This window comes from Notolabrus celidotus, chromosome 9 (assembly GCF_009762535.1).
Source record: "Notolabrus celidotus isolate fNotCel1 chromosome 9, fNotCel1.pri, whole genome shotgun sequence".
Taxonomy (NCBI): Eukaryota; Metazoa; Chordata; class Actinopteri; order Labriformes; family Labridae; genus Notolabrus; species Notolabrus celidotus.
The window spans coordinates 35,891,285-35,911,886 of NC_048280.1; the positions used below are offsets into that span (position 1 = coordinate 35,891,285).

At 44.9% G+C, this 20,602-nt stretch overlaps 2 protein-coding genes across 3 annotated transcripts in view; one reads left to right on the top strand and one right to left on the bottom strand.

The window, feature by feature from the left end:
- Positions 1-10: 10 nt before the first annotated feature.
- Positions 11-13,042, bottom strand: ak6 (adenylate kinase 6). Its single transcript, XM_034691460.1, has 6 exons — positions 12,919-13,042; positions 12,719-12,794; positions 8,770-8,862; positions 8,612-8,670; positions 5,418-5,563; positions 11-345 (listed from the first exon to the last, which is right to left on the bottom strand). The coding sequence occupies exons 2-6, from the start codon at positions 12,753-12,755 to the stop codon at positions 156-158; spliced, it is 525 nt and encodes a 174-aa protein (XP_034547351.1). The 5' UTR covers positions 12,756-12,794; positions 12,919-13,042; the 3' UTR covers positions 11-155.
- rad17 (RAD17 checkpoint clamp loader component) overlaps positions 12,975-20,602 on the top strand; it is a 14,877-nt gene continuing 7,249 nt past the window's right edge. For both annotated transcript variants that reach the window (XM_034691457.1, XM_034691458.1), the window contains exons 1-8: positions 12,975-13,221; positions 14,282-14,364; positions 14,984-15,211; positions 15,368-15,436; positions 16,575-16,713; positions 16,795-16,931; positions 17,900-17,952; positions 19,184-19,309. In XM_034691457.1, the coding sequence (XP_034547348.1) occupies positions 14,323-14,364; positions 14,984-15,211; positions 15,368-15,436; positions 16,575-16,713; positions 16,795-16,931; positions 17,900-17,952; positions 19,184-19,309 (794 nt within the window). In that variant the 5' untranslated portion in view covers positions 12,975-13,221; positions 14,282-14,322. The remainder of the gene's footprint in view (positions 13,222-14,281; positions 14,365-14,983; positions 15,212-15,367; positions 15,437-16,574; positions 16,714-16,794; positions 16,932-17,899; positions 17,953-19,183; positions 19,310-20,602) is intronic.

The following is a 20,602-nucleotide window of genomic DNA, read 5'->3' on the forward strand; positions in this document are numbered from 1 at the left end:
GTGACACGTCTGTTAACACACCGTCATTTATTTACAAACTGGTGGGATGTGCTGACTCAGAGACTTCAACATCAGCCTGATCACAGTCCATGAAACACTCCATCAGGTAGATGCATTCTGAGGCCCCGCAGGAGGAGCCAGCAGGAGTCCACCTTCTAGTTGTGGTCCTTCATCCACTGCTCGGTCCACTGTACGATCTGGTCCAGGTTCTGGTCCACGTCGTCAGGACTGTTGCTGGGCAGCTGGTGGACGATCTCATGGCTGTAGGCCTCCATGGCCTCCTCATAGATGGTCTGAAAGATCTCACACTGCACGTTGTCCTGCAGCTTCTTCCCGGTGTAGCCCCTGTCAGGAAAAACAGAGACACACAGCAGCGGTGAGGGGAGGAGGAGTGATCGTACAACTAATGTCTGCAGAGAAGAAGAGGAGGAGGAACACAGGCACCAAAGTTACCAAAGATCTCTTTATTATCCTCTTTAAACAGAGCTCTGATCATTTGAGACAAACTGGATCAGATGTCATCTCTGAGCTCCACTCTCACGTCTCCAGTGTCAGACGGTAAACAGCAGAGACGCTCTGACATATAAGAGAGAGCTGGTGACGTAGTTTGGGTGGAGCCGGACTCAGAGAGGAGGAAGCTGACGCAGACAAGTGGCTTTCCAAACAACACCTCCTCCTCAGACTGGATGAACAGAACTCCTCCCCCTGAGGGTCTGACATCAGGAGCAAACACACCCTGACCTTTTAGAGGAACACCATAATCACGGTTCACTCTGCTCCCTGTCTGCATGAAGGGCCAGCTAACACAGCTAACAGCTAACAGACCTGCAGGTCCCTCTAATTCTCAAAAGAACACATGAAATGAAGGAAGACGGGTATGAAGTGTTGTGGACTGATGAGTCCAAATTTGACCAGTTTGGCAACAAGCGATGAGTGTGTGTTCAACGCAGGGAGGGGGAGAGATATAACAATGAGTGTCTCTAGCCTACAGGTAAACACAGAGGGGTAGTATGATGGTGTTTGTCATTTCAGCTTCAAGTGAAAACTGATTAATGGATAAGAAAGTATAGTATAATATATGACCCTAAACATTCTGCTAACTATCACCTGGTCTACATGTGACAGAAGGAATCTGCTGGAACATGAAAATGACAAACTGGACCCATGAAAGTCCGGACCTCAACCCCATCGAGCTAATTTGGGGCGAGTTGGAGAATAAAGTGGATAGATCTATTTTACACTAAAGGAAGAGTTGTAGAAGGCATGAGATAAAATTAGTGTTGAATTTCTTAGGACATACAGTGGGGAAAACAAGTATTTGATACTCCGCTGATTTTGCAAGTTTTCCCACTTACAAAGAATGGAGGTCTGTAATTTTCATCATAGGTACACTTCAACTGTGAGAGACAGAATCTAAAAAGGAAATCCAAACGGCTTTATAAATCAGAATTATTTTTGGCGCACGCCATTTCCGGGTTTTCGGAGTACGTACTCTTTTAGTAGAGATTCTACGCACTCTTTTAAAAATGAGAACCCAGGACCTTGAAATGCTTCTAAAGGCTGATTTATACTTCGTCTCCCCTACGCAGCAGGGGCTGACGCGGACATGAGCACCACATACTTGTGCGTCGATGTGTCCGTGTCGCGCAGCAATTCTCCACTGAAACGCTTGAGGGCAGTGTGGTCTCTCTGATAGTCGGCCGCCTGCTTCCGGTCCCGCTAAGATCTCTGTTTCCTTTTCCACAGAGATTCAGAGCGTGTTCTGTTAATCTACAGCTGATACATGTTGCTGTTTATCATACAGACATGATTACATGAAGAATAGAGAGAAGGAGATGAAATACACGGCCGATGTGCGGCCGATGTCCGGGATCCCGGAAGTGTTGTAAATGTGGGAAAGACAAAGCCACTGAGCGGACCAATCACAGGGCTTGCGGTCCGCGTCGGCTCTACGGGGAGTTACATTTTGGAGGAGGTGCACTCCAGCTACGTGCGTAGGCCTCTGCGTAGGTACGGGAGCTACGCCGACCCCCGGTGTAGGGTACGCCGTTGATTCAACGCAGAAGTATAAATCAGCCTTTAAAGGAGCCACTCCTTAGTTGCCGTGGCTGTGTGTTTCAGGCCACTGTCATGCTGGAAGATCCAGCTATGACCCATCTTCAGTGTTCTTTCTGAGGGAAGGAGGTTGTTGCCTAAAATCTCGCAATACATGTCCCCATCCATCCTCCCCTCAACACGGTGCAGTCGTCCTGTCCCCGTTACAGAAAAGCTCCCCAAAGCATGAGGTTTCCACCCCCATGCATCACGAAGGTGTTCTTGGGATTGTACTCATAACTTCTTCTTCCTCCAAACATGGCAAATGGAATTTACACCAAAAACTTCTATTTTGGTCTCATCTGACCACATGACCTTCTCCCATGCCTCCTCTGGATCATCCAGATGGTCATAGGCGAACTTCAGATGGGCCTGGACATGTGCTGGCTTGAGCAGGGGGACCCTGTGCATGCTGCAGGATTTTAATCCATGACGGCGTAGTGTGTTCCTAATGGTAACCTTTGAGATTGTGGTCCCAGCTCTCTTCAGGTCATTGACCAGGTCATCCCTTGTCTGGTCTGACCCCTCACCTTTCTCATGATCACTGATACTCCACGAGGCGAGATCTTGCATGGAGCCCCAGACCGAGAGAGATTGACAGTCATCTTGAGTTTCTTCCATTTTCTAATAATTGTGCCGACAGTTGTTTCCTTCTCATCAAGCTGCTTGCCTATTGTCCTGTAGCCCATCCCAGCCTGGTGCAAGTCTACATTTTGTCACTGGTGTCCTGAGACAGCTCTTTGGTCTTGTGCATGGTGGAGAGGTTGGAGTCTGATTGATTGAGTGTTACGCAGGTGACATTAATACTGGTAATGAGGGGAGAACAGGAGGGCTTCTTAAAGCATACTAACAGGTCTGAGAGCCAGACTTCTTGCTGGTTGGTAGGTGATCAAATACTTATTTCATGCAGTAAAATGCAAATTAATTATTTAAAAATCATAAAATGTGATTTTCTGAATTTTCTTTTTTAGATTCTGTCTCTCACTGTTGAAGTGTACCTATGATAAAAATTACAGACCTCTCCATTCTTTGTAAGTGGGAAAACTTGCAAAATCGGCTGTGTATCAAAAACTTATTTTCCCCACTGTTTATGGACACTCTTTCAGAGAGATGTGCTGCTGTGATGCTGCAGAAGGTGGACAAACCAAATAAAAATAGATGGGAGCGCCAGGAACAGATCGTGCTGTAGTTTAGGATGGATGTCAGTCTGAAGTGTTCAAATGGAGGACAGAAGAGGAAGGTATGCATATGGCTGTGATGAAGAGGAGGGTGTGTATAACACTGAGCCCAGGCATGTGGACGTCAACCTGCCAGGTTTATCAAGGTAGCTCTGCTAATGTTAGAGACTGTGTACCTGCAGACTCTGTGGTCTTGTGTTCAGCTGTTAGAGACACTGTGCTCTGATTTGAAGGTTTGGGAAATGAGTCGCTTCAGAGCGTCCCACATGAAAACAGCTGAATAAGATCAGCAGTGGGAAAGGTCTGACGTAGCTGATATGGCTTCATCATAATGCTGTAATGAGTCTAAGGCTGAATTCACATCTGTAGCTGGGCTGCTCTGACATCATCACAGCCTTCTTGTCCCTCTAGACTAGACGCTACAGGGAGAGGTGGGAAACAGTGGCGGTGCACCAATGTCAAAAACTTCACCTGCTGCCTCCGTGTCTGCACACCTCTGTTCAACAACACACTCAGGAGACGTGATGTCCGAAAAGAGAAAACAGACAGCGCCCTCTGCTGGTTAGAAGAGTGTACCAGCTTCTATTTCTCCTCCCCTGTTTGATTCAAGACACTTAAAGGTGACATATCATGCAAAACTTTTTAATGGTTCTCTACCTGAAATATGTGTCCCTGGCATGTCTACAAACCCCCCGAGAATGAAAAGAATCCATTCTGCCCCTGTTCTGATTTCTCCACCTTTCTGTAAATGTGTGTGAAACCAGCCGTTTCAGTTTTCAGTGTTTTTCATACGTCACAACAATATCCGGTCTGTAACAGGAAGTCAGAGCTCGGAGCTTGTTCAGCCCATAGACTGTATAAAATACAACTCAATCCCTCCTCTGTTTTTCATTCCCTGCACACGTGTGCTAACAAGGAGCTTAGGAGGGAGGGCATGCTAGTTGTAGGCTGTCTTAATAAACACAGAGGTCGGTTTTACTCCCCACGTCTGCAGATTTGAAGATCTAGTGGATGATTTTTATTTATCATGGATAAGTGTTAGCGCTAGTTAGCATAGCCACATAGCTACATGTTCCTAGCTGTGTACCAAGACACACGTCTACATACTGATAAATAAAACAACAAGAAACACAGAATCTGTGACCAATCCTTCAGAAAGGTCCTGCTGCAGGCGCCTCTCCATCAGGATCAGATTCTGGATCAGATTCAGAGGGTTGAAGTAACGCGGGTCTGTGAGCAGCCGTGTATATTCAGCCAACATGTAAACATTAGATCAACGTGCCGGAGAGCCGAGGGCACATCCACTTCCTGAGGGGGCGTGGTCAGGGAAAACAGAGTGTTCTGAGGAGGGCTGAAGAAGAGGGATTTTCAGGCAGAACAAAATCTGATTTCAAAGTGTTTTTTTGAGCATAAACTTTAAATACATTTTTTGGGGACCTCTTAGACCAATATATGTTGATGAAATTTAACGTCATCATGTCACATTCTGATCTCTGTTTGTCCTGCTCAAAGTACGGCCTCTGGTAGATCAAGAGGGTGTGTGTATGAGTGAGGAAGAGGAGCGTATATACAAGACAGTGATGAAGAGGAGGGTGTATATATAAGACAGTGATGAAGAGGAGGGTATATATATAAGACAGTGATGAAGAGGAGGGTATATATATATAAGGCAGTGATGAAGAGGAGGGTGTATATATAAGACAGTGATGAAGAGGAGGGTGTATATATAAGACAGTGATGAAGAGGAGGGTGTATATATAAGACAGTGATGAAGAGGAGGGTGTATATATAAGACAGTGATGAAGAGGAGGGTGTATATATAAGACAGTGATGAAGAGGAGGGTGTATATATAAGACAGTGATGAAGAGGAGGGTATATATATAAGGCAGTGATGAAGAGGAGGGTGTATATATAAGACAGTGATGAAGAGGAGGGTATATATATAAGGCAGTGATGAAGAGGAGGGTGTATATATAAGACAGTGATGAAGAGGAGGGTGTATATATAAGACAGTGATGAACAGGAGGGTATATATATATAAGGCAGTGATGAAGAGGAGGGTGTATATATAAGACAGTGATGAACAGGAGGGTATATATATATAAGGCAGTGATGAAGAGGAGGGTAAGTATTAAGGGCAGTACCTGCTCTCCAGCCGGTTGTACAGCTGTGTGTTGTCCGTGCGGAGGACGAAGACGATGTGAAACCATCGTTCAGGAAACAGGTCACAGCCGTGATAGTCCACGATCACTCCTCCCTCCACCATCTGTTCGTCCAGCTCGTCCACCACCTGCAGCAGGGTCACATGACTCAGCGTTTACTCAGGTACTAGGGTCACATGACTCAGCGTTTACTCAGGAATCAACCTGCATCACCTGTAAACCCTGAACCTTCATCTCCAAGAACAAAAACCTGGGTCTGGGTCTGACTTTGTGCGGTGTATGTCAACACAGCTCTCACTTTGGCCATCCATGGATCGGAGAGCTTGCAGTAACAGCCCTGGAGCACCCCCCTTCGCCAAGTCCACAAAACACATGTAGACTGGATGAGCAAACTCCCATGCCCCCTCCAGGAGCCAACACTCGGCCGGAGCCTCCTTTCCTGCACTCTGGACTAGACCTTTTTGAGGAGGCAGGGAAGTGTGATACCACTTTAATTGGAGCACACTCTCCTGTCCCCCTTTTTAAAAATGGGAACCATCACCCTGGTCTGCCACTCCCCAGGCACTCTTCAAGACCTCCACGTGACATTGAAGAGGCGTGTCAGCCAAGACAACTCTACAATGTCCAGAGCCTTCAGTGCATCAGGGAGATGAATCTCATCCACCTCCTGATGCCTTTTGGAGCTTCTTGAGTTCCTCAGCGACCTCTGCCAAGGATATGGACGTGGCTCCTCCTCAGAGGACGTGTCGGCTGGATTTCGGAGTTCCTCAAAGTGTTCCTACCAGAACCTGATGATATCCCCAGTCTGGGTCAGCAGTTCTCCACCCCTGCTGAAAATAGCCTGAGCTCAGCCCTGCTTCCGCCCTGGTTTTCTCCGCACCCAACCCTCAAGACTCTCCCTGCTCACCAGCGGATCTTATGGTATCACATTTTATCGTACCCTATTGTATCGTATAACTTCACTTTGCATTGTGTCTTGTTGTGCCGCTTGGTATTGCTTTGCATCACATCATATCGTATCAAAGCATATCACATTGCTTGGCATCTTATCGTTTTACATCCTACCGTATCAGAACCCTAGTCTTATCATTTGGATGCGTATTGTTTTTGTTTAGTTTCTTTCCGTATCATATCCTTTTGCTTCTCATAGTTTTGTATTAGGGATGCTCCAATCAGATTTTATGCTGCAGATTCCTATACCGATCAGCCATGAGTGCCGATCACTGCCGATCACCGATCACATGGACTTTCTGTAAATTTTTCTATTTAGTTATGGTGAGTGCTACATGAACTGGGAAAAAAGGAACCATAAAATCACCTTAATTTAGAAAAAAAACGTCTTTTTACTAAGTTCTTCAAGAGAAAAAATACAAAAACGTTGCAAGCACAATGCAGCAACTATTCAGTCAAAAGGACAACTGAGAGACACTTAAATGTACGTGCTATCAGTAACCCAATCTTTAACAGATTGGAAACATTAAGGCTCTCAACAGGCTAAATAGTGCAGAAAGTCCAATAAATAAAAGACAATATATCTCACAAGTTTGTCTTTCTGAATATGCCATGTTTGAAACTCATGAAACTTACAGAGAACGAGATTCCTTCTTTAGGGAGACGTTCGATGTGAGAGTACACTGTCTGGTGGAGCTCTGGCAGCGCTACGTCTGTGAATTATTTACGTCCCGGTAGCACGTAGCGGGACTCTAGGGATGGGTACCTTTCACATTTGAACCGATACGGTACCGATACCCGGTACCTGGGAATCAGTACCGGTACTCAATGGTACCAATTTTCAGTACTTTTGTGTTTTTATGTAGTAATAAATATTAATAAAAAAAAAAAATCTCAAATTTGTTTAATTTAACATATTTGTTCAATTTAACATGAAATGAACAGAAACAGGATTATTAAGGTGATTAGATATATTAGCTGACATGTGCTTGTGGCGTCTAATTGCTCTATCGGGAGTTTATCAATGAACACACGTGAACGCCTGCAGACGAGAAGAAGTCAGTTCTCTGTGTCTTTATAATAACAGGACGCACAACTTACTTGTTGGGCATTCACGCACACAGGAACCGTTATAAACAGGGCAGGTAGTTCGGAGTGAGAGAGTCCGTCTCAACCATAGACTGTAGAAAATAAACTGAATCCTCATGAAGTTCTGACTCGCAGTTAGTGCGCGCGCTCGTCAGCTGCAGGCTCCGTTTGGCGCGCTCCCGCACAGATGCAGAAAGCAGAGAGCAGAGACGTGCACCCGGTCAGTCTGACTTTATTATAGGGTGAAAGTATGGAAAATCACCTACTCCTCCACTCCCTCACAGTCACAGGGATGCGTTCAGGTACCGAAACATGGTACCGTTTGATTTTACGTGAGTCGGTACTCGGTAGTACCGACGGAATTCGGTCGGTACCTTTAAAAGTACCGAATTCGGTACCCATCCCTACGGGGCTCCAAGTGAGAGAGCAGTCGGTGGAACCCGGTGTCTTCCACCACTTAGAAAGGCTCATCTAGCCCGATTCAATTATTTTTGGGGTTATTTGCTCACAGCCTTCTGACTGTCACGCTCATACAGGCGAGTGTTGCCACCGTGGGCTGTGTTAGCTGCCGTCTGACTGATGCTGCTCCGGCTGTCTTCTTTTCATTCACTGCCGTGAGTCTCAAAACCTCACCATACTCCGCCAAGTGTTTGCTCTTTAAATGTCTTATTAAATTGGTTGTGTTGAGGCTTTTTTAACGTGCTTCCCCTGCGAGGTATTTTTTCGTCACATGTGTTGCAGGATGCAAACTTTACATCACTCTCTCAGACTGTATAAAAGTACCACACGGCAGACATGCTTGTTGTGGTTTGCCGCTGTGCGCCTGTGCAGTGTGAAGGAAAGGGGGAGGGGGGCACATTACACACAGGTCCTCTTCAGGCTGCAGGCTGCCAAGTATGAACCACAGGTGATGGTTTTTTGTGATCGGCAATGAAAGGCATTGATCGGCAAACGCCGATCACGTACTTTTTCACAGAAATCTGCCGATTATGATCGGTGGCCGATCGATCGGAGCATCCCTATTTTGTATTGTTTGGTTTTGTATGGAATCCTTTCGTTGACTGGGTGTGATGACTTCACTTCCCCGCACACCCCCGTGGATCTGGTTTAGGGTTCGAGTGTGAGGTTAAACTCACCCTGTCTTCATCCAGAACGGGACACTGGTACTCTTCATCATATCCATCATACAGCTGTCCTGTTGGAGACAAACAGATCATGAGATCAGCCTCAGTATGAGTCAGAGAATGTATTTCAGTGTCAGGTCTTTGTTACAGACATTATATTCAGTGTTTACCTTCCTGAGCCAGGTCTCCGATGTTAACGTAGGTCAGTCCAGTCCTCTCAGCCAGCTCCTTCCCTAACGTGGTCTTCCCAACGCCGGGGGTCCCTATAGGAGAAAACATACATCGAACATTTGATCAAACAGGACTAATGATGGAGTCACAAAAACACCATCCTGAGAGACCTGAAAGAAGTCTTAAATCTAAATCCAGATGAAAATGGACGACGATGAGAACGGGGACGAGGAACAGCTGACAGGATGCTAAACCCTGAAACACTGAACTGCATTGGTTTTGAGTAGGAAGTAGACGCTGACAGTGTAAAAAACAGCGGTAATGGACCATAGACTGTATAATAATGGACGTAGTCTCCGTGACGTCACCCATCTGTTTCTGAAGCGCTGTTTTGAAGCTGATTGACGGCGGCAGCCATATTGGAAATGTTGAACTCAACCAAACTTCTGTCAAGGTAGTGTGACATAAAGAGGCGGGCCTTTAGCCTCCTCTCTAACAGCTACAGTGTTCCTGCCTGTCAATCAAGTCAGCTGTGCCTCTCGTAATGGAAAACTCATAATCTTAATATATTTGAAATTGCCACGTTATGAAAAAATTCGACCCCCGTACAGTATGTGCCGATCAAGAAATGAGCTATCCAGACTACACTGGTCTTTTGAACCAGGCTGTAAACATGTTTATTTCTGCTGTAAAGATCAGCTTCTTTGAATTGGTGTGTATTGTCCCTTGACAGCCTACGTCATCCAATAGGTGCGTGCGCATTGGAGGTCTTCCCTGTCATCACGCAGGCAGAAACATTGGCATCTTCTAATCTATAAGTTCATTTTAGGTCTACTTCTCTCTTACCTCCACACCTACATTGGACAAAAGAACTCAGGAACTCATAATCTTCGATATCAGGACTTCTTATTACTATCTATTCAAGGGTCAGGACTGAACTTGGAAAAAAAGGCCTTCAGGTTTGCTGCTCCCTCGACCTGGAAGCTTTACAAACTGATCTGAAACTTTGTGGTCTGATAACTTTGAATACTTTTAAGCGCTCTTTAAACGACTTGGAGGCTGATGATCTGTCTGCAGATGTTTTATTTAAATGTGACATGCTGTTTTTCTGGAGGTATTTGTTGTGTAGCTCTTGCATGCGTCTGCTATTTGTGTTTATGTCTATTGTAACTTTGTAACTGTGCTGCTGCCTATCTTGGCCAGGATTCTCTTGGAAAAGAGATTTTTAATCTCAATGAGCATTTACTGGTTAAATAAAGGTTCTAATTATTATTATTATTATTATTATTATTTTTATTGTTATTATTTTGGCAACGGAAGCAGCGTTTAGCTCCGTTCATTCAGACGAGTTGGCGAGCTTTAAACACTGAGTTACAACGGTTGGCAGCATCAAAGTGTCTGGTTGTTCTGTGGTCCGTTGTCAGAATCGATACTCCACCTCAGACTCGAGCTCTTCTGAGACAGGATTACGACTGTTTCTGAGCAACCGGTGTTTTGGTGATAAGAGTTACCGTGCTAACTGTTGACGTTCAACTGAATGCGTCAGTGATTGTGGCGATTACATCAGCTGTTGAAACATGGAAAGAGTCCTCATGAATGCATCCTAGTTTATTGTGTACTGTAATCATAGACTGTATAAATAATGGACGTAGTATCCGTGACGTCACCATCTGTTCCTGAGCGCTGTTTTAGAGGTGGTCGGCGGCGGAAGCCATATTGGAAATGCTGAACTCAACCAAAAGAGTGTGAAAGAGGCGGGTTTATCATCATTGCGTGCATCACACGAGGAGGGGCTTCCTCCCTTGAGTCTGGTGGCCCCCCCCAAAATGTATGCACCTGAAACTGGCCTGGCTCTGCGATTCGCAAGTCCCCTCCCAAGGGTCTGGGGGCTGCCTTTGCAGAGCCGGGCCTGACCAATACCAGTCTGCTGGTACCTACAGCTCCTCCCTCAACCATGCCCTCTCATCATCCGCAGTGGCACACTACAAGCTTGCTAGAGTCCACTTATAAATACCCTGTAATACCCATCAAACTACAACATGCACATAAACATCAACACTCATATAACTGCACACACACATTCAGGATCCCCCTTCTAAAACCTCTCTTCTACTTCTCAAAAGCAAGCATTTTTGTCTCTTCTAGTCTTTATCTTCTCTTTCTATTGTTTTTCTCTTTTCTCTTTCTTGACACTCCCCACCATGACAGTCTATTCTCTTGTTTTCTCTTGTTTTGTTTGTTTGGTGCTTTTTTTTTTTTTGTGTGTGTGTGTGTTTTGTTTTGTGATCGTCATTTATAGTCCAACCCTTCTTTTCTAACCTTTTTTTTTTTTTTCTCTTTTTTTTTTTCTAGTCTCTTGTCTGTTTGTATTGTTTTTGTGTACTGTGGTCTATACTTCATGGCTTTGTTTGGTTGTTGCTCTCAAGTTCTACGGTTTGTTTTTCTTTTGTGTTCTGTTTGATGTTGAGCACTTTTGTGTCTTTTCACTGTTGCATATATATATATATATAAAAAAAAAAATAAAAAAAAATTAAAAAAAGAAAGAGGCAGGTTTGAGGCTCCTAGCCAACAGCCACAGTGTTCCTGACTGTCAATCAAGTCAGTCATGTCCTCATTTGGTCAAAACTTGTAATCTTAATATCTCCGAAACCGTCGCGTTAGAAAAAAATTCAAAGAGAAATTAGCTACATAGACCGAAGCCGTTTTTTGAACCAGGCTGTAAACATGTGACACTCGATGAACTGCAGTTTATAACACTTCTGCATGGGCTTCATATTTTGAGACCGGAGGTTGCCGCTTGATTGTAATATAAAAATAAACTAATCAGATATGTGTTTCATTAAAAACTAAAAGCATTTTTAAGAGGCGCACTCTGCTGAAAGTCCCCAGTTAACAGGGTCACACTTTTCACTGAAAAACTAGCAGCGTCTGTAGCTGCTAGCTCTTAAATGTCTTCTTTATCCCACCTCGGTATATCAGGTTTGACTTGAACTAAATAATATTAACTGACGAACATCTGAACCCAGTTTTCACTGTGAAAAAGTCCTGTTGCGGTTTACAAACAGTAAAGGAGTCCACTCATGGACTGTGGGAGAACTATTCTGGAGAAAGAAATCAGCTGGACTTTAATTTCCAGAGTTAAATCAAGCGGCAACCTCCGATCTCAAAATGTGAAGCCCATGTGGAAGTGTTATAAACTGCAGTTTATAACACACTATAACGGACGTCCACTTGAAACACCGGAAACCACATACACACCCATTCAAAGAAGACGATCTTTACAGCAGAAATAAACATGTTTACAGCCTGGTTCAAAAAACTGTTTAGGTATACATAGCTTATCTCTCTATCAGCACACACTGTACGGGGTGCATTTTTTTTAGAACACGACGGTTCAGAAGATATTAAGAATAAAGTAAGCGGCAAGTTAAAGTTCCTGTGAGGAACAATTTTGTGTTGATTTTGGCGCCCCCTGTGGACAAAGTGAAACTTCCTGAAGAAGTGTAAGTGGTGTTATCCCCTCCTGCTGCCTGCTAACTGTGGATCTTTGTAGTGAGAAGGTTAAGAGAGCCTGCTTCTTCAGCAGGTTAGTCTGGTCTGACAGATGTTTCAGGTGTTAACATTAAAACTTGATTCCTTCGTATTGTTGCTGAAGGTCTGGTTATCATCTGTAGGCTGTAATCCATTAAACAACATGTTTAATTTCTCAAACATGTTGATGGACTGATTAAATTCATTTTACATAAATGACTGTTTTATTTGATATTAATTTTGACCTAACTCTAATAACCTCAGTTTGGTTTTCTCCTCTCAGCTCTAAAAACATCAAACTGCTGCTCCCCCATCATTCAAACACAGTCTACCTGTATCTTTATCAGAGAGTGAACAGCAGTATAATGTTATATACTGTAAACATGTGAGTTATGAAGCATTAATAGTTTATATCACCTGTTAACAGGATGTTTGGTCTCTTCCTCATCTTCATACCTCTGTCGCAGCACACACGTGTTCCTGAGTCCGGGACCTAAAACACAGAATGAATGATTTTATCTCAATAAAACAAACTCTACATGAACATGAAACTGAGCCACATCAGTCCACAAACAACCCTGGAAGACTGGAAGCTGTAAAAAAGAGATCCTGGGTACCTGGTGGGATGTTTACCGTCACAACAACCGGAGAGCACCGCCGCTGACAAACACTGCCGTAAACTGACCGAGCTTCGCGGCAGTTTTACGACAATGCACAGTCAGTCAGTGGCAGACAACGGACCAGGAGTTTAAATAGTGAAGTTATCGTTGGCTCGGGACTCAGGGACAGTTCGGGTCTTACTGAAATCCAAACCACATTTAAAGACTGGACTCAGACTTACACTGGTTTATATGAGTGTGTAAGTCTCCTGCAGGTCTTAGTGAAGTTTAGAGGGAAGAGCAGTCTGATGCTCCGACAAGGTAAGCTCACACACACTCATAAACACATACACACACACACACTTCAACTTAACAAACAATAACCGTGTTCAAAGTTTATTAAAGGAGTCCTCTGACCTGCTGAGGAAACACGGAGGAGTTTAAACACACACACACACACACACACACACACACACACACACACACACACACACACACACACACACTCCTACAGAGACATTACAGACCCTAACATTGACTTTAGCTCAGTATAAAGGCTGGAAGAGGTGCATCTGTGTGTGTGTGTGTGTGTGTGTGTGTGTGTGTGTGTGTGTGTGTGTGTGTGTACGTCGGACATGTTGCTCAATATTATTAATGTACTGTGTGTGTGTGTGAGAGAGAGTGTGTGAGGGTGTACATTAAACATGTTGATCATGATCATCACTGTTCTCTGTGTGTGTGTTTGTGTGTGTTTATGTGTGTGTGTGTGTGTGTGTGTGTGTGTTTCTGTTTCTGTCTCTCTGTGTTTGTGTGTGTTTCTGTGTGTGTGTCTTTGTGTGTGTGTGTGTGTGTGTGTGTGTGTGTACATCATGAACATCACTGTGCTGTGTGTGTTTCAGGGTGTGTGTGTGTGTGTCTGTGTGTGTGTGTGTGTGTGTGTGTGTATGTGTACATAATGATCATCACTGTGATGTGTGTGTTTCTGTGTGTGTGTGTGTGTGTGTGCGTCCGTGTGTGTGTGTGTGTGTGTGCGTGCATGCGTGTGTGTTTGTACAATACATCAGAATCATCACTGTGCTGTGAGTGTGTGTTTCAGGATGTGTGTGTGTGCGTGTGTGCGTGCGTGCGTGCGTGCGTGTGTGTTTGTACAATACATCATGATCATCACTGTGCTGTGAGTGTGTGTTTCAGGATGTGTGTGTGCGTGCGTGCGTGCGTGTGTGTGTGTGTGTGTACAATACATCATGATCATCACTGTGCTGTGAGTGTGTGTTTCAGGATGTGTGTGTGTGCGTGTGTGTGCGTGTGTGCGTGTGTGCGTGCGTGTGTGTGTGTGTGTGTACAATACATCATGATCATCACTGTGTTGTGTGTGTTTCAGGGTGTGTGGAGCTGCCCTCGGACTGAAGCGGCTCAGTGAGGATGGACAGACTGTCTCTGGGAGAGAAGTCTGCTCCCAGCAGGGTCAGTACGCCAGCACTAAGTAAAGGGTTTCAATGGGGGACGAGTCAGGACTGCAGGCAGACCAGTTCAGCACCTGGACTCTTCTACTACAGAGCCATGCTGTTGTAGTCCGTGCAGAATGTGGTTTGGTGTTGTCTTGCTGAAATATGTAAGGTCTTCCTGAAGACGTCATGGTCTGGACGGCAGCATATGTTGCTCCTAAACCTGTAGATATAGTTCAGCATTAATGGAGCCTTCACAGATGTGGAAGCTACCCATGACATGGACTCTTATGATCCCCATACCATCAGGGACTCTGGTTTGAGCTGTGAGCTGATAACAAGCCAGGTGGTCCCTCTCCTCTTTAGAGCGGAGGACACAGCGTCCATGATTTCCAAAAAGAATGTCAGAGTTTGATCCATCAGTCCACAGGAGAGTTTTCCACTTCCCCTCAGTCCATCTTAAACGGGCTCAGGTCCAAAGAAGTCTCTGTGGTTTTGGATCAGGGTTATATATAGTGTCCTCTTTGCCTGGTTTAGTTTTAACCTGCATTTGTGGATGCACTGATCTCCACTACAGAGTCATGTCTGTATTTAATGCTGCTGCTGGATCTCTGATTGTGTGTCTCTGTCTCTCACAGCTGAACCGTTGGGTGGATCCGTCCTTCGCTGATTTTCCTGCAGACAGTTTCTCTGTCCCTGTCAAGAGGAAAGGAGGTCCGGCTGTAAATTCAAAGTGTGACACAAAGAGGAGCAGGAAGAGGAAAGGAGAGAGCAGCTCAGATGCTCTCAAGTCCTCCCTGCTCAAAGAGGCAATCCACAGGGACCAGGATGAGCCCTGGGTGGACCGGCACACCCCCCGCTCACAGGTCAGACTCATCACCGTGCACAGAGGAGTTGTCCCACAGATAATGCAGAATAATAAAACACAAGAGAACTCATAGCATGGCTTTATATGAATACATAACATTAAATCAGTGTTGGTGTGTTTCTGTGTGTGTGTGTGTGTGTGTGTGTGTGTGCAGGCGGAGCTCGCTGTGCACAAGAAGAAGATTGAAGAGGTGGAGAACTGGCTGAGAGGTCACTCCTCACAGGTACTTGAAGTTTCAGCGTTTCATGCTCTTCATCCTCTACTCAGGGTTCGGGATTTAAGCCCGGGAAATGTTGACCAATCAGGTATCAGCGGGCTTTGGTGTCTGCAGGGGAATCAAGTCCTCAAGTCGTTCGCTGGACTGTAAACAGTGCAGCACGTGGGCGAGAAAGTCTGCCCTGGAATCCATCAATCAATCTTTATTTGTATAGCGCCAAATCACAACCAACGTTATCTCAAGACTCTTTTACAAACAGAGCAGGTCTAGACCACTCTATGTCCAATTATGAACAGAGACCAAACACCAAGACAGGATAAGACTCAGTCTGACCCCACCTTAATCCACCATGAGCATTGCACCTCGCAGTGTTTAGCTAGTTACAGCAGAGAGGACAAACTTCCTTTAACAGGCAGAAACCTCGAGCAGGACCAGACTCATGTTAGACACACATCTGCCTCGACTGAGTTGGGTCTGGAAAGAGGGATAGAGGAGAATAAGAGAGAGAGGGAGAGGTGATAGTGATGAGACGAGTAGTAGTAGCTGTTGCCGCTGGAGTCCAGCACGTCCGTATCAGCTGGAGTCTGGAACGTCCACAGCAGGAGGACGTCTACGGCAGCTCAGAAGAACCTACAAGACAAGGGAGCTCAGGGACTCCAGAAAGGTCTATGGTTAGTAACTTTAATGGGACAGGGAGAGTTAAAGTGAGTGATGAGGGGGATGAGAGGAGAGAGTGAATCAAAGTGTGTCAGCTCCCCCAACAGTCTAAGCCTATAGCAGCATAACTAAGAGCTGGTCCAAGCCTGATCCAGCTCTAACTATAAGCTTTATCATAAAGGAAAGTTTGAAGCCTACTCTTAAAAGTAGAGAGGGTGTCTGCCTCCTGGACCCTGACTGGTAGATGATTCCAAAGGAGAGGGGCCTGATACTGAAGGCTCTACCTCCCATACTACTTTTAGAGACTTAAGGTACGACCAGCAGGCCTGCATGTTGGGAGCGTAGTGTTCTAGAGGGGTAAAAGGGCACTATGAGCTTTATAGGTCAGAAAAAGTAGTCTCAGATCTGTTAGTCTTGATTCAGTTCTCTGTGGAGGTCTCACCTGAAGCTGCAGGTTGATGTTTTCCCTGTCTTTGCTCGACCACAGGGGGGCGTGCTGCTGCTAACCGGACCCTCCGGCTGTGGAAAGACAGCCACAGTCCAGGTCCTGTGTGGAGAGCTGGGCCTCCGGGTTCAGGAGTGGACCAACCCCACACAACTGGAGCACTACAGCAGCAGTCAGCAAGGTGAGGACCGTGTTACCTGTCTGTCACCTGTCCTGGGCCAGTTTGTCTTCAGCTCTCTGATTCTGTGTCTTCTGTTTTCAGACTGGCGGATGATGGACTCCTCCTTCTCCTCCCAGTTAACCCAGTTCCAGGACTTCCTGCTCAGAGCTAACAAGTACAGCTGTCTGAAGATGACAAATGATGGAGGAGCCTCAGACAGAAAGCTCATCCTGGTGGAGGTAAATAAACTCACACAGCATGAGGAGGGTTCAACTGTCACGGCCAAATTCCACCAGATCCATGTCCGGTCCGTCTCTGATTCGTCACAGCTCTGGATCTGAAAGGTTTCTATTCTAGTCGATGTGTTAACTTCTACTGGGTCCGCTCCGTTGTGATCCAGCTGCATCTCTGATCCGGCAGGTCAGAGTCCTCCGGATCAGATACACAAGACTTCTATTTTTGCCGGGTGCCGGATCATGACGCATCAATCTCAACAGAGCAGATGGAGCGGGACAGGAAGTCAGGTTTCACCAAAACAAAATGAAAACATCCGGTTAATTTTCAGAATAAAACACTCTGTGTTATCACCAGATCGTATTTCACTTAACTACAACAACAAACCAAAGTCATGATGAGCGGAGCCAGGCCTGGAGTCAACAGGTCAGAGGTTTTCAGAGGACCAGAAAGACAACATGGATGAGGAGAGGAGGAGGAGGAGAATCCTTGATTCAGTGATTACAGCGGGAAAACCTCGGTCACATGACTCCAGCTGTCCGGAGGTCCTGCTCCATGCTGCGTTCTGAAAACACAACCGGTGGGTGTTAAGAGACGAGAGAGCACGGAGCCGGACCGCAGCAGACCGGAGACCGACCAGTCACGGATCTGGTGGAAGTCCTGTGTCAGAGGTGTTGTGGGCCTGAAGTCACAGGTTCCACTTGATAACTCTGGTGGCTCTCTCTGCCCTTCCGGTATCATGTTCTGGCTGTGGGGGGTCATCAGGGGCCGTGTGGTAGGCTGAGCACCAATCAAGAGGACAGGAGGACATGTTGGGGATGTGTTCATGGTCCTACATGCAGAGATATGTGGAGTTTGACTCAGTGCGGTGGCTCTAAAGATCAAAACGCTCGCCTTGTATTTCAGGTTGTTGTATTGGTGTGAAGCTGCTGTATTCACACCTGCATTAACCCTTCACCTGCTGTCTCCTCAGGATTTTCCAAACCAGGTTTACAGACAGCCGGGCAGCCTGCACGACATCCTGAGGTGAGTCCACACACACCACTGAAGCTGATAACCAAACTATGAGAAGAGGATGGGAGGTCGCCTGCTGATGTTTTGACCCCTGCGTCAGACACAGTTGCCCATGTGTGTGTGCGGTGTTACAAACTGATGGTGTTTTGAATTAATTCATGTCAGGATGTGACCAACAAACAAATAACGTGCAGTCCCAAAGAGAGGCTGAGGTAAACCACCTCCATAAGGTTTCTATAAAACAGGTGTGAAACTGATCACAACGTCGTCTGACTTTATTTCAGAACTTTAACAACAAACCTGAAGGTTATTAATATTTTCTTTTATTGTGCAAGAAATGTGATTTACAAGAAAAGGGGGACCAAGTGATAGTAGACAGAATAACAAGTAAACATGGCATGAATATGGACAACATAAATAAACAGACAAAGTAGTTATGATAATAACACAAAAAATAATAATAATTGTAGTAATTAATAATAATAATAATAATAATAATAATAACAGTAATAATAATAATAATAATGAAAATAATAAATAATAAAAATAATAATGATGATGATGGTAATAATAATAAATAGAAAAGTAAAATAAATAATAATAATAATAATAATAATAATAATAAAAAGAGGAAAACAAAGTTAAAAACAAAAACAAAAAGACAGCCAAAACAAAACAAAAAAATCAACAAACAACAAAAGAAAAGCAATTGATGTTTATAAAAAAACCAGAGCGGAAATAGCCAGTAAAAAGTAAGCAATGAAGGAGGGGGAAAAATAAAAATAATAGGAAAGTAAATAAATATCTTAAATCAATAATGATAAAGAAACAGAAACATCCAAATGACAGTTTCCTAATTATTCATATTAAATACAATAAATAAATAAAAAGGAAGATAATAATATAAGGGTTTTTACATGTTCTTGTTTTATGTCAAACTGTGCTCTGTAGTTACATCATGGTTCCACAAAGTGACAGTACCTCAGTTTCAAAGCTGTCCAGCACTCATGTTTTTTAACCCCCCTGCCTTAGATGTTTCAAAATTGATTCTTGGGAAGAAATGAGTGGATCATGTCCACTGAGGGAGGACCTTTAATTTGAAACAATCACAGGAAGTGTTGGTTTGTACTCACAAAAGATAGAGGTTAGAGGAAACACCCTGCTGCTGTGGAGAAGAAAACTCAGCACCACTGTATATGAATCGATATTCCTCATGTGTGTGACCCTGCTCTGTGTCTTCCAGGCGCTTTGTGAAGACCAGTCGATGCCCTCTGGTGTTCATAGTGTCGGACAGTCTCAGCGGGGACAGCAGCTCACGTCTCCTTTTTCCCAGAGAAATCCAGGAGGAGCTTCAAATCAGCAGCATCAGGTCTGAAACTGTGCCCCCTGCTGGCTGTGAGAGGGAACCTATCAGACATGCTTCAGGGCTGCAGGTGGACTGATGAGGAGAGACACTTACAATGAGAGGTGTTAGTGAGAGGAGTTTTTATAGAGGATGTGGAGACCATCTGCATGTTTCTCTGCAGTGAGGACACAAACCATAGAAACTGTCTCCACATGGGGGAGGAAGCTTCATCTCTCTGGGTTAAAGTCCTGCTGGACCTGTTGGACCACATTGATCCTCTCTGACTCTGTAATCTCAGTCAGCATCAGTCTGTTTAGATTAAGTTAACAGAGCTCTGCTTCATTCAGACTCCAGTTTAGTCTCCTTAAACCTGCTTCATCTGAACTCTGAGCAGAACAATAAGAGCTCATGTTACGTTAAACTCATCTCATGCTGCAACCAAGCCTCAGTGGGCCTCATTCACCAATTCATATCCTCAGACTCTTTCCAAACAGAGCAGGTCTAGACCGTACTCTATGTTCTATTATTAGAAAAGACCCAACATCAAGACAGGATCAGATCCAGTCCCATCTTACAGACAGGACTCAGTCTGATCTCATCTTAATCCACCATGAGCAGAGCACTTTGCAGCATTTAGCAAGTTACAGTGGCAAGGACAAACTTCCTTTAACAGGCAGAAACCTCCAGCAGGACCAGACTCATGTTAGACACACATCTACTGAGACCGTGTTGGAGAGATGGATAGAGGGAGATGAAGAGAGAGAGAGAGATGATAGTGGTGAGACAGATAGTAGTAGTTGTAGCAGCTGGAGTTTGGCACGTCCAACAGCAGAGATCCAGAGGAACCTACGAGACAAGGGAGCTCAGGGACTCCAGAAAGGTCTATGGTTAGTAACTTTAATGGGACAGGAAGAGTTAAAGTAAGAGACAGACAGAGAGAGGAGAGAGAGGGAAAGACAAGATCCCAGTGTGTCAGTCTAAGCCTATATGAAGCCTACTCTTAAAAGTAGAGAGGCTGTCTGCCTCCCGGACCCTAAATGGTGGTTGATTCCAAAGAAGATGGGTCTGATAACTGAACTATCACCACTCCCTCTCTCTCTTATTCTCCTCTATCCCGCTTTCCAGACCCAACTCGGTCTCTGCAGATGTCTGTCTAACATGAGTCTGGTTCTGCTCAAGGTTTCTGCCTGTTAAAGGAAGTTTGTCCTCTCTGCTGTAACTAACTAAATACTGTGAGGTGCAATGCTCATAGTGGATTAAGGTGGTGTCAGACTGAGTCTTATCCTGTCTTGGTGTTGGGTCTCTGTTCATAATTTG